Below are 13,623 nucleotides of genomic sequence, written 5' to 3'. Positions count from 1 at the left end.
CCCCGCTGGCCTTGTGAATTGCCCCGCAGCTCGGCCAACATGGCGGCGCCGCTCGCCCCGCTGGTGCTGCTCCTGCTCGCCCTCGGCCGCCCGGCGCTCTCCGGTGCACAGGCCACGGAGAGCGCGGCGGCTGCGCCGCATCGGCGCTTCGAGTACAAGTACAGCTTCAAAGGGCCGCACCTGGTGCAGGCGGACGGCACGGTGCCGTTCTGGGTGCACACGGGCAGTAAGTGCCGGGCGGGGGTGCCGGGGCCGGGCCAGCGGCGTTCCCGGGGTGGAGGCGGCAGGGTCCGCTCGGGGAACGCGGGCTCTCGGGGAGAAGCCGCGGGCGAAGCTGGCCGTGGGTGCCGGCCGTGCCCTCGGGCTCCACGTGGCACGGGAGGCGCAGGGGAGATGCGGCGGCGGCGAGGAGGTGCCCGGGCCCGCCCGCAGGTGCCCGTGGCCCGATGGGCTCGTGGTGCGGCGGCCGCGGGCCCGGGGAGGGCACTGGCGGCGCTGCCGGGAAGTGCTGATGTGTCACTGCTGCCGCGCTCCAGCTCGGCCCGGGCCCTGCTGCCGCACAAACCGCTGGCTTTCGGCGTCTCAAAGCTCGAAATGCAAATAGGACTTGGTTGAAGAACGTTTGTTTCTGTGCGCTCTGGGTTAAGGGTTCCATGGTGCTCCCAAAGGCTCGTTGCCTTTCCTGAGTGTCCCCCCTTGTGAAATGTGTTGACATTTACAGTTCCATCTTCACAGTTTCTCTGCAAAACTTCTGTTATTTTGCTGTGGTTTTGGTTTTTGTCAGACTTTAACTTAGTTGCTACTGCTTAATTCTCAAATGTACCTTTTTTTTTTACTTGACGTCATGATGCAAGTGACATGAAGGCAACTGCCTATAGATGAGTTCTCCCCCCTCTTTTTCAAGAAAATAGTCCCTAAAAGTAATGTTCTCTAATGCAAGCAAATTAATCTCTCTCTGAATGTATACCTGTCGTTCTTTTGTACTGCTAAGCAGAAAGTTAGAACATCTTGTTTTCTTTACAGATGCCATCCCAAGTGCAGATCAGATCCGTATAACAACCTCCTTGAAAAGCCAGAAGGGCTCCGTGTGGACAAAAAACAAATCAATATTTGAATACTGGGAAGTGGAAGTGACCTTTCGAGTTACAGGCAGAGGCCGCATTGGAGCTGATGGATTGGTAGGAGCGGTTTAATGTAACTGAGAAGAACAAATGTGCTTTAAAAGTGAATCTTGACTTACGACTTTTTGCTTTCTTCCTAGGCAATCTGGTTTACAGAAGAGCAAGGCTTGGAAGGTCCTGTTTTCGGGGCAGCTGATAAATGGAACGGTGTTGGAATTTTCTTTGATTCATTTGACAATGATGGGAAGGTTGGTTGGAAGGAAACTCTTGCAGCAAAGATGACAAATTAATTTGTTTTTCTGCCTGTTGAGGAAGAAACTAGGATGTTGTTTTCTTACTCTTCCCCTCTTTCACTTCAAAGGGCTAAAATAAAACAGTCAGGTTTCCCTTCCACTGGAAACACCAATTTCTATGCGTGTCTTCAGAGATGCTCTTTTTCTTGGGAGAAGTCTGCTTTGAGGCAGCTCAGCAGCAAAGATTTTGTAGCTGATGAGGATGACAGTTGCTGTATTCAATTCTCAATTTTCCAGTCCAGAATGATCCTGAAACTTAAACAATACGTAGTAGGTCTGCTTGGGTGTTTTTGCTCTCCCTGCATAACTTTGGCTTGCTTGTAGGTGTTTTGGATTGATTTTAGCAGAAGGCTTTCACAGATGTTGCTGATATTTCCCTTCACATTAAACTAATCCATTTGTGTGCCATTTCTTTCCCTAGAAAAACAATCCCGGAGTGATCGTTGTAGGCAACAATGGAAAGCTGCTGTATGACCATCAGAAGTAAGTTTATTTTCAGCATTATTGCTGAATGCTTGCTTTTGAATGATGAATTGTTCCATGAAACCCTTTGAGAAGCATTATAAAGGCTTCTTTCATACAGAACTTTGTTGGTGCCTTTACATTTGAGGGTTTTTATTTGTTAAAACACTGCTTTGGCAGTAACAGCAGAGAAATTGGCAACTGATGGATATTTTGTTGGCATATGCCCTTTGGGATGGGTGAACTCAGATGAATACAGGTACAGTACAGACTATTGCTTATGGGGTTCCTCCACACACAGCTAATAATTGGCAGAAGTGACTGACTGAAAGCAAATTGCTGTTAAATTAGTTGGATTAATTTTGGTTTCCAGTTGTTTATCAGCAGCACAATTGGACGCCTTTTTGGATTTCAGAGAGGAGAGGTGTCTAGCTCAGTCGGTGCAGTTATTTCCATCTAGGTTCCTGGATGCAGGAATATATCTAAAAATTGTATCTTAGGATGTATCTCAGAAAACAGACCTCCCCATTGCTGCATTCCCTCTGCATTGTGTCCTGAGTACAGCATGCAGTCAGTACTGGAGATCCCTGCAGAAAGCTCAGTGCAATTGCAGAACAGCCTGGAAAAGTTTGCAGATTGAAAAACTGTGCTGAGGTTGCTTAGTGAGAGTCAGACACTTTTTTTTTCCCAGTTGATTAATGATAACACAGAGTTGTATGGATGTTCTCTTTTTGCACAGCGATGGAGCCACGCAAGCCCTGGCATCCTGTCAGAGGGACTTTCGGAACAAGCCCTATCCTGTGCGAGTCAAGATCACCTACTACCAAAAAACACTGACTGTGAGTCCCAAATAACACAATTACTTGTTTTTCTCAGCTTCTTAAATGTGAGACTGGATTTTCCCAGAGTTGCAACAGATATGTCATTTCCAGCGTTTTGGCTGCATTGCAATGCAGGTATTGCTGATTTTCCTGATGTGACTTAGGAGGCAGTTGTGCAAACACACTCATGATGTGCTCAAACCCTTCTGTTGCTCTGGACTTGCCTGGAGAGGTGTCCCAAAGCCAGGGTCTGTTTTAGCTACCGGTGATTGAGCTGCTCCTGAGCTTGGTATTTCTTAAGCTAATTGTTGCAGAGTTGCAGAGGGTTTTATAGCTGATTTTTGAACCAGAAGTTCTTGAAATGTGGCTAAAAACCTAAAACTATTCAACAGTAGATTTAAATTTTCTACTTGGGGCTTCTCACCTCCAAGAAACAGGGGCTTTCAAGACTAAAGACTAAAACCCACTGGTATAAGGGGGTCTTTAAGGCTTCTCTGAATACTAGCTGATTGTGAGTTCCTTCTAGGTAAGGAGAGAAAAATACTAATGTTGTGCCAGGTTGTGAAAGCTACAGAGTGTGTGTTTGTTGGTACCTGATCCCTTCTGGAAAGGTGCTGTTCGTATATTCACAGGTAGCAGCCACAAAGTGCAGAGCTATCATTTTGTAGTAGAAGTTTCTCTAAAAGTAAACATGACTGTACCTAGAAGAGGGCAGACCTTGTACTGTGTTGTCATGGGAAAAGCTGCATGTCACTCCTGAATGAAAGTTAAACTTCAGCCTCCAAGGCTGCTCTGTTCTCACCTGGGGCCTGATGCCTCCTGTGGGAGCTCCTGTGTCCCAGATGTGGCTGCTAAACTTTGCAGTTCTCTCTTTCTCTGGGGATGCAGAATCTCCTGAAGCTTTGAATCACAACTGCAAGGGATGACTGGTGTAGATCAGTTCTGTGTTGCCCAGAACTTTCTTAGGATGTGGACTTTTGCAAATAGAATGCTTATGTAAAATGTTGGTAAAATGTCTCTTTCAAACATAAATAGTTTTTTATGAGCTGAGTTACCCAATAAAGTTGTATTTTGTGATCATTACTGCGAACTGACAAAAAAATTAACACAAAAATGTGGTGAAAATCATAAGTGTTTGTCCTTTTAGGTATTAATTAATAATGGCTTTACTCCGGATAAAGAGGACTACGAGTTTTGTGCCAAAGTGGAAGATATGGTGTTGCCATCACAAGGGTACTTTGGAATATCTGCAGCCACAGGGGGACTTGCAGGTAGAAAACATTAAAAATTATGGCAAATGCTGTGGGGACTTGTAAGGCTTGCAAGAAAGTTTGGTTGGGTGGTTGGGTTTTTACTATTCATGTTGATCCATTATACTAAGTTTTGACCATGGGGATGTAATGAACCCTCTTGCAGTCCCAAATTACTTACATGCTTTGGACTTTTCCTTGCTGCAGCTAAAGAATTTTAATTTTTTCCTGACAAAGCCCCTGTAGATTCTCATTCCCCACTGCACAAACACTTGTGAGGATGCAGTTTTTTGAAGATCCTTTGCAAGTGGAAGGTTGGCTTGGGAGTTAGACACATTTGTAAGGTGTTTTTATTTTTTGTTTGTTGAATACAGATGACCATGATGTGCTGTCATTTCTGACCTTCCAGCTGACTGAACCTGGGAAAGAAGCAGTAAGAATTTTTATGCATGATTAGTAAAATATTTTATTATACATATTATTGTATGTGCAGCGCCAAATTATGGTATTTCCTCTTAAGTCATACGTGGCATTCCTGTCTCACAATTTTGGCATGTGACTGTGCTGTCATGTGGTTTAGAAAAATTGAACTAGTATTGTAATGTTTCAGTAATATTGTCATTAATGTTCTCAAGACCAGGATTCTGGAACCACCACTGAAGCAACAAAACTCATGATGTTAAATCAAACTATGCAGTATTATAAAGTACATTTTCTTTTGGAAGTGGGCAAATATTTGTTGTCACTTTCAACTTTCCCTGCTTCTAGGATGATTCCGTACTGCTAAACAGCATTTTACCTTGTTAAACTTGTTTTAATTTTGTATTGGGAAAATGTTCTATTGGATCTACATGGGAATGTGTGACTTTCCACTTCAGCTGAATGTATGAATGTGCTGCAGTAATTTTGTTTGGTGTTCACTTCTGCAATCTGACCAGGAGAGTCAGTTGTGTTAAGAGTGGGGGAGAACATGAAAAAATCTCACACGTGCCCTTCCCTCTGATAATGTTTTAAAGCCAACACCAGATGCAGAAATCCCTCAGAAAGATAAAGAGAAGTATCAAGAAGAGTTTGAACACTTTCAGCAAGAATTGGATAAGAAGAAGGAAGAATTTCAAAGGGAACATCCTGATGTGCAAGGACAGCCAGGCAAGTTATTTGAGCTATTTTTCAGTTGTCCAGGAAAACATTTGTTTTCCAGGATGTTCTGAACTGGGGATACTCTGGCTGATCTTGCTAAGCTCCCACTGATGTCACTTACATTATTTTAAAATCTTTACTGTAATTTGTTTCCTGTTTCTAAAGTTATCTTGGTGGTGCCTGTATTGAGAACAAAATGAACAACTGGAAACATGGTGGGAATTATGAACAACAGAAGGGGGAGGAGGTTATGCATCTCTGTAAGGTGGTGATTGAGGCAGCATGGCCTTTTTCATTATTTAAAGGATATCTTTTTGGTCTGTTTCTGCACATTCATAGAAAACTTTTTTAAAGGTGGCCTGTGCATATCTTGGAACATGTGCTTACCATGGAAAAGCTTTTTAATGCTTGCCTAATGCTGGGCAGACAAGAACCCGATTATTTGAAAATATAATGGAAGCCATTTGTTACTTCTGTGGATTTTAATAGCTGTATGTGACTGCAAATACACTGGGAATGTACTTTGGGCAGCTAGAGGTGAAATTTCAGGTTGTCATCTTTATTGCACAGTGATACATTATGACATTATGTTCTAAAGGTCCTGTAGGTTATTTTGATCTGCATTTTTGAGATATGGTTCAGCCTTTCTTTGATAAGAAATAATCCCTTTGCCACAGAGTCTTATGGACGCTGGGATGGTGAAGTTGTGGGAGAAGGTAGATGGATGTGAATATGTTAAGGGAGCAAGGAGAATGATCCAGTGCAACTTGTGAGGGATGTATGTGCACATGTGTAAAAAGCCCCTGTGTTTTTTCTTAGCAGCAGATGATGTTTTTGAAACTGTGAGTGATCGTGAACTGAGGCAAATCTTTGAGGGGCAAAATCGAATTCACCTGGAAATCAAACAGCTTAACAGACAGCTGGACATGATTCTGGACGAGCAGAGGAAATATGTCTCTGCAGTCACAGAAGAGATTGCCAAAAGAGGAGCTGGGTCTCCAGGTCAGCAGGGACAGGTAAATAAACCCCATGGTGATTCAGAGCCCAGCCTGATTCCAGCTGTGGGATTAATTTTTTTTTTTCCAAGATATGTTGATCTTTTTTCCCCCCTGCCCCTACCAGGTTTTCCAGCAAGAGATAGAGACAGTTGTGAAAACCCAAGAAGAGGTCATTAGACAAGTAAAGGAAATGAGGTAAACACCTTCCAAATATTATGGCTGTGGTTTGAATTTTATGATTTCCATTTAAATCCTCTGTATTATTTCAGTGAGACAGTATTGACAGACTTGACGTTTGTGTCAGTTCCTTAGTGAAGACTCCCTGCATATATTTAATTTCTGTAATAAAGTCAGTTCATGCCCCAACGATTGCTAAGAGCCCTAATTTGTCTCTTTTTTATAATGAAATTCCATTATTTATAGAATGGAATTCAACAGCTTAGTTCAGCCCCTTTAAAAACAATGAAGTAAGCCCCTTATCTAGAACGTGCTATACTGCTAAAATAGATCTGTGAAGATGCTTTTGTTTGATGGGGGTGTCTCAGTACTCCCTTTAAGATGTTTTACTGTTGCTGTCTTAATCAGGAATAGCTTTAAGCTGGTTTAGCCCTTCATTTGCAGCAGCTAAAACATAGCATTACTTACCTTGTATTTAAAAAAATAAGGAGAAAAACAATTCCTTCAGTTGTGCTTCCCCCACCCCCATATTAGTTTAAGGGCAGCTCCTGTGATTTATCTAAGTAGGTCAGTTTTTTGTAGAATAAAGATTAGAGTGCTTCCATTTTTGCACTTGTTCTTCCACAGAAGCTTTTATGTTAATATTCTTGACAAATCTTTATACCTTGCAAGCAAATTAGATTTTCTTGTTAACATTGGCAGTCTGCCCTTTTAGTGACTACTTACCAGCTCACAGTTTGCGTAACATCATCTTAATACTTTTCTTAGATTAAAGAAATGCTTTTTTTAGAGAGAGAAATAAACAGCCCCTCTGTGCATCGCTTGTCATCCCGCAGGAAAAGGACTTAGGGGCCAAGTAATTTTCTTGGCAAGATTGTGGATTTCTTAATCACCTGATTACAGAAGAATCTTGCATGTTCCTACAATAGAAACTGTCAGCAGGGTGTTATTAATGCAAAAGTCAATAGAAATTCAATTTGATACAGGCGTGTCTATTAAGGGAAGTTATTTTGCTTTTAACAAAGTCTGGATTGGTCTGGGGGAAGGTGGGTGTGCAGATTTCTGTTCATTATGTAGAGACGGTTCTGTTAGGAGGCAGAAGAACCAAGGGGGTGTCCCACTTGTGTTATAACAACACTGTGAGGTGTGTGGAAAGACTGAATTACTGTCAGAGGCAGTGGGCATGACAGGTTATTTAAGGTAAAACCTTCCAGTGAGAAATTTACTTCTAAAATTATCACTGTCACACTAATTGCAAGTCCAGGTAAATGAAAAACTGCTGACCACTCTACAGAGAGTTTGGAGTGCTCCATGAAAGCATTGAAGTGTGGTTCCATCTCGACCAAATGGAAAGTTTTAAGTAAATTAAAAAGAAATGCAAAGGCATACATTTTGATTGTCTATTCTGTTAATAATGAAGAGATTATCATTCACATGATAAATATTTTAGCTGTAGAATAATCCTCTTTGCAACTCAAAAGAAAGAGCACAGTAGGGGAAAATTATATAAACATATTGATTAGAGATTATGGTTTTTTTCTTTCATTGACTAGTTTACTTCAAACCAAATTAGTTATGAAACCTCAACTTTTTCTGGATTTAATTTCATTTGTTGTAGAAGGAAAATGAATTCACAATAAGATAATATTAAGTATTTTGACAATGCATATGGGAATTGAGTTCCTCGTATAAATGGTAATCACGAAACAAGGATGTATCTAAATCTTTTCTTATCCCTAAAGCCTCTTCCTTGTTTTTATTTCTTACATGACTGATTTTATTTATTTATTTATTTATTTATTTTTCAAACAGCTTTTGGGTTTCTGCAAAGATTGCATTAAACTCTGCTGATCCTAGAGCCCTGGCCAGCGCCAGACAGAACTCTTGTTCTGTAGCCCTCAGCAGGCAAAGCAGATGTCTGGCAACAGAATATTTGCTAGTTCTTATTGTCAGCGTGACTGAGAGATGGGGCACTCTGCAAATGGCAGCTGTCTGCACAAAGAGCGATTTTTAAAAGTCGTAGTTTGACTAAAGGATTATTTCTTGAGAGGTATTCTAGAAAGCCAGTAGCATTTGCTGCCTTTTGGTGCAGTTATGTATTTCAGCCTAATTCTAATGAGCTGAAAGCTGTCCAGAATAGCTGCTGTTTGTAGAAAAGCTGGTGTGTGATGAAAGCTGGGTTGCTGTTTGTCTTTCAGAAGCTCTGTGACTGACGCTCTGAGCTCCATCAGTGGGGCTCAGCACCCTGGCGCTGCAGGAGTCTATGAAACAACGCAGCACTTCAATGACATCAAAGAACACCTTCACGTGGTGAAGAGGGACATAGAGCACTTGGTGCAGCGCAACACGGTAATTTATGTGCTGGGAGTGTAAGTGTGAGTGTAACACGGCTTTCTCTGGCTCCTAGTGAAAAGCTAGGGAGAGCCAGCATGCAATTTAGGGAGCAATTAATCCTTCATTAAGCTGCTGCACTAAAACTATGCTGCCTTGACCTAACTGCATGATCTGGGTCTTGATGAGAAGTTTTGCACAAAGAGCATGATTTTTAGTCTAATTTCCTGTGGAAACAAGGTCAAGCAATTAGGTTTTCTAGGTGCTTTTTTTTTGTGTTTCCCCCCTACTTAGCAGCTCTATACAGAGGAGATTCTGTGGTGCTTCTGCACACAAGGGAGAGCTTTAATCAGGGAAAACTCAGGCAGGCTCTGCTTAAGGCTTCTTAATGCAAAAAAATGACTGTGTTCACATTCAGCAGTACCTTAGTCTAGCCTAGGTAGCAGTTAAGCTGAACTAGCTTATGATCTATAGAAGGTCCTTGATTAATTTACCATATTTATGTATTCTTTCCCATGTAAACCTCAATTTAACATCAGGCAGTTTGTCTGAGAAGTGTAAAAGGTGGGAGGAGAGAGTGAGATGAGTAGTAAGATTATTTTTTCAGAGTACTGTAGTTTCTCTCCATCTTTTCTGATTTTTACATCACATTGCAAAGCCCTTGTTTTTTAAGTCTTCTGATGGGATGTCTTGTTTGCTCTTTTCTTGCTTTTTAGCCATCCGGTGAGAAACAAAAGTGTCCAGAGTTGCCACCATTTCCATCCTGCTTATCTACAATGCATTTCTTCGTATTTGTGGCCGTGCAAACTGTGTTATTCATTGGTTATGTAATGTACAGGTAAGTCTCGTGTGGCTTAAAGACAGCAGGGCAAATAGTTCTAGAACTGCTGACTGATAATGTCATTGGAATGGTATCATTGTGTTAATCTTGTTAAAGCAAGCAGTCATTCCGATTGGAAGAGACCTTGGGAGGTCTCCAGTTCAATCTTCCGCTCCAAACGGGGTCCACGCTGAATTCAGATGGGGTCACTTGGGGTTTGAACTGGTCACGCCTTCAAAACCTCTGAGAATGCAAAATTTACCATTTCCAGAACCCACTGGAAATGCTGGATTATCATAATGAAGTTTATTCTATCCCCATTCACCCACCATGTATCAGGTGGGAACCTGACCTGGTTCAGCCTGACTGTTGTGTCCTTTGCTTTGCTTTGCTTTTGTTTTTGCTTTTGTTTTTTTTTGCTTTTGTTTTTTTCTTTTGTTTTTTTCTTTTGTCTTTTCCTTTTCCTTTTTCTTTTCATTGGGATGGTCTTTCTCTTCTCTTCCCCCTCCTTGAGATGTCATAATGTTGAATTCTATTCGCATTGATGAAAAGGAAAACCTCCATGCTTGGTAGTATTTTTGCCATGAGCTGGAATGATGATTTCCAAGACAAACAAGGAGCTGGTCCCCTGCAGTTCTTTGTGATGCTTTTGTAATTCCAGCACCTGGATGTGGTTGATCCACAGTGTCTGTAGCCACTAAGAAAACTAATGATCTGTGCCAGAGGGTAAAAGGAAATCCCACTTAAAGTCAATTCTTTCCCTGATATTTAGGCAAATCAGATACTGAGAAGCTTCAGAAAATGTTCGAGAGTATTTTAAAAGTCAGTTTGTTTGTTTTTGTGGGGTTGTTTTGTTTTTTTTTTCCTTTTGTGTCTGATGCAAAATTGGAAGTACAGTGATGCTACCTGTGTCTTTGTTTATAGAAAAAAAAATCTGTTTTTGTGATATGACTTGTATTTTCTCTAAGTCTCTATTAATAAGGAATGGAATCTCCTAATCTTCAAATAAATGAAAATGTAAAGCAGTTAGCTAGTTTCAAATTAAAAAGACTTGAAGAATTATTTTCTGCCTTTTCTTTCAGGAGCCAACAAGAAGCAGCAGCCAAAAAGTTCTTTTGATGACCCTTTCCGTTTGTGTGTACATAACACCAGTCTGTATGCACAGAAAATTCTACACTTCTGTAAATGAGGGAAATTTTAGTGTTGGATATACTTCAATATTATAAATTATTGAATTTTGTTAAATAAAATGAGTTCCCATTTAAAGTGTTGATGCTAAAAACAGGGAGCAAATGCCGGATGGGGTAAGACTGTGCACCCTGTCTGTGTTTTCAGCTGACTTTTTCACAAATACTGAAAGGCAAACTCCCCATTCCTCTGCTTTTGTTAAGATTCCGGAGGAGGAGTTGAAACACCCAGGCTTGGTGTTTGTTCAGAGTGTGAATTGCAGATGGATGATTTGTGCAGAAAACTTGCTACTAAGTGTCCTGACATAGCAGTTAAAAAAAAAAAAATAGAAAATAAAAAGAAGGTAAAAAATCCCAGACCTCAAAGAACCATTCTTCTGTGGGATTTGGGTTTTTTTAGTGGGTAAAAATTTATTATAGACATTTTATTTGTTTACCACTTGGATTTAACAGTATAGGAATATTTTAGTTAATTCTTATTTAAACCCTTTTTAATATGTGGACACAAAGACAGGCCTTTAAGACCCTGACTCTTGATACTTGATGTAAAAAAACAATTCTACAGAACATGCAAAGAAAGGCTTCTCTCCCTGTTTTGCAGTTTGATTTTGGGCAGTGAGAAAAAAATGTGATAAAATAGTTTCTTCAAGTATGTTGTGGGGCTGATTTCTTTCTTCATGGTTTCAAGTCTGTCTGTAATTTTTTGGGGAGATTTGTGGAACTTTCCCAACAAAGGTGATTGTTTTATCCATCTTCCAGTCTGATTGTATCAAGGATGTATTTAGTGTGTGAATTTGTCTTTACTTTTCTAAAGCTGTCTTGTGTCTTTCATGTATCAAGTACAGATGCTTTGGTTTAAATCTTGGCATGGTGAGTATTGTAAACTGCAGCTATTGAGTGTTAACCCATTTCTTTACAAACTTGCTTCAGACATGTTTGTCAATCTGTAGAACCAGTGTTTTGTGTCAATTCCTGTTTGGATATCAAAAGCGTAAGACTGAACATGTGATTTTGATACTGCTTATCAAGTGAACATTTGCTTCAGGAAAGAAAGAAAGAAAGCAGAGGGCCCAACTTAGGAATGTGAAATTAATTGATTTTTGCCTTGTTTACATATCTGTGGTAACTTTGTCCTTGAGTTGTATGTAGAATTAGAATAAGTATTTCTGTGGTTTCCTAAATTCTATAAAATACACAAATGCATCAGGATATTTCACTTAGAACTGTTAATTTGTTTATCTGAATCTGCAAAAAATGATCTGTAATATGACTACTCCTATTGCATTTCTGCAGTCTGCTCCCTTGGAGTGCAACACGTGCTGCCAAATTCACTGTAATGAAGAACACTTCAGTATCGTGCCTGTCAGTTTGGAGAAATGATAAATCTATGCAATCTATTTTGTTACTTTAAGTACAGTGTCCAAAAAGTGAATGTCTGTGTATACTAAGAAAATGACACTGGCTACACCAATTAACACATCTGCAGTATGGAGGATACTCCAAGCGGTATAGCTTTATAGATTCATTTCTAAATTTGAGCAGATTTTGCTGTACTAATGAGAAAAACTACTGCCTCAGGCTAATCAATGAATAAACAACTTTTCAGATAAAGCAGAATAACCCACTGGAATTTATCTCTTCGGTTCTTTCAACACCAGCAAATATTTCCAGGTGCCTTGAGTCTAAGCTATTACAACGCGGACTCTTGTAATGAAACTTACTATATTTTCTTAAATGGTTCTGAAATTGTACAGTGGTGTTTCCTTTCAGTTGCAGACCTTCTTGCATCAACGCAGCATCCAAACAGAACTCCTGTCACAGCAGGCTTTGCAAAACCCCTTATGCAGAAAGTATTGTGATATATATCTGGCAGAATGAGGGGCAGTTCTGATGTGTCCATTGGAATGAGCCTGGATTTTTGTTACTGTGAATTTACCCACCCATTTTTTTGATTTAAAGCTGGAGCAGCCCCTTCTTCTGTTTGTCTGTTAGAAAGAAGAGCAGCTTGGGGCCATGTCTGGAAGGAAGCTTGGAGCCTTCTGTTTCAGGAGGAGCCTGCTGGGTCAGACGTGGCTCCCACACGCCGTGAGAGAACTTCTGTGGTGGCAGGGAACAGAGGGTCTGATATGGGACACCAGAAAATGGGGACTTTGCTTCGTGATTCATCTCATGCTGTCTCCCTGGGAGCTTCCAGAACTCGCTGGATCAAAAGAAAACTCCCAGCTGCCCAGCTCAACTTTCGTCCTGTCTGTTCTTGAAGGGATAGCAACAAATTAGGATTCTAAGAACATTTTTCAGTCAATGTAGCCTCCTGCTAGGTGTCTTTCAGCAGTGACAATGTGTTTGATTCTTATCCAGTAAGGTTTCACAGCTAGGAGGAAAAGATGCAGAATGCAGTTGGACAGTATTAGGGAGAACAGGTTATATTTGAATCGTGGGTAATAAGTGCAAATATTTGGCAATGACAAAATAATGGGATTGCACCGGTGGGGGTTTATGAAACACATGGTCACCCCTGAATCTTTCACAAGTCAAATGCGCAATGTGGTTTGTAAATGACCTGGTTTACGGTTTGTAAATTAATTGCTCTGGTTTGTAACTTCTGTGGGAAGAAAATCTGACCTTTATCAATGATCGATGACTGTAACACCAAAAAATGTCAATTTTTTTTCCTTTTCATTATTTTAAATTCAAACGGCTGACAGTTTCATGTTTGTTTCTGACTGATGTAAATTGATACTTGGAGTTCAGAGATAACCTTATTTGAATAAAGGTGCATATTTTTAGTAAGCCTTTTTCTTTTCATTTGGTACATGTGCATGAAATCTAAGCAAGTGTATTTGAAATATTCTTTACCCTCAGTTCAGAGTCAGAACACTAACAGATCTGGGTTTAGTTCTACCTAACACTGGGGAGTTAATGGCATTTTGAGTCTGAATTCCCTCTGTGACTTTTCCCAGCCAGGAGCAAGTTTTTTAGGAAGTGGAGGACAGGAATCTTGAATTTAATCTATTCTAGGTGAC

General features: G+C 40.6%; 1 protein-coding gene across 2 annotated transcripts; it reads left to right on the top strand.

Annotated features, from left to right (window-relative positions):
- The first annotated feature begins 8 nt into the window (after positions 1-8).
- On the top strand, positions 9-13,390 carry LOC102075211 (protein ERGIC-53). Of its 2 annotated transcripts, none has more exons than XM_005495953.4 (13): positions 9-226; positions 1,024-1,178; positions 1,262-1,369; positions 1,836-1,897; positions 2,616-2,715; positions 3,845-3,968; positions 4,322-4,380; positions 4,964-5,096; positions 5,907-6,103; positions 6,210-6,280; positions 8,461-8,611; positions 9,310-9,431; positions 10,496-13,390. In XM_005495953.4, the coding sequence occupies exons 1-13, from the start codon at positions 40-42 to the stop codon at positions 10,530-10,532; spliced, it is 1,506 nt and encodes a 501-aa protein (XP_005496010.2). In that variant the 5' UTR covers positions 9-39; the 3' UTR covers positions 10,533-13,390. The 2 variants fall into 2 exon arrangements, with proteins under 2 accessions (XP_005496010.2, XP_005496011.2); XM_005495954.4 differs by having other exon boundaries at positions 10-226; positions 5,910-6,103.
- The last annotated feature ends 233 nt before the right edge of the window (positions 13,391-13,623 follow it).

This window comes from Zonotrichia albicollis (genome assembly GCF_047830755.1).
Source record: "Zonotrichia albicollis isolate bZonAlb1 chromosome Z unlocalized genomic scaffold, bZonAlb1.hap1 SUPER_Z_unloc_1, whole genome shotgun sequence".
Classification (NCBI taxonomy): Eukaryota; Metazoa; Chordata; class Aves; order Passeriformes; family Passerellidae; genus Zonotrichia; species Zonotrichia albicollis.
This window is presented reverse-complemented; position numbering and strand designations above follow the sequence as displayed.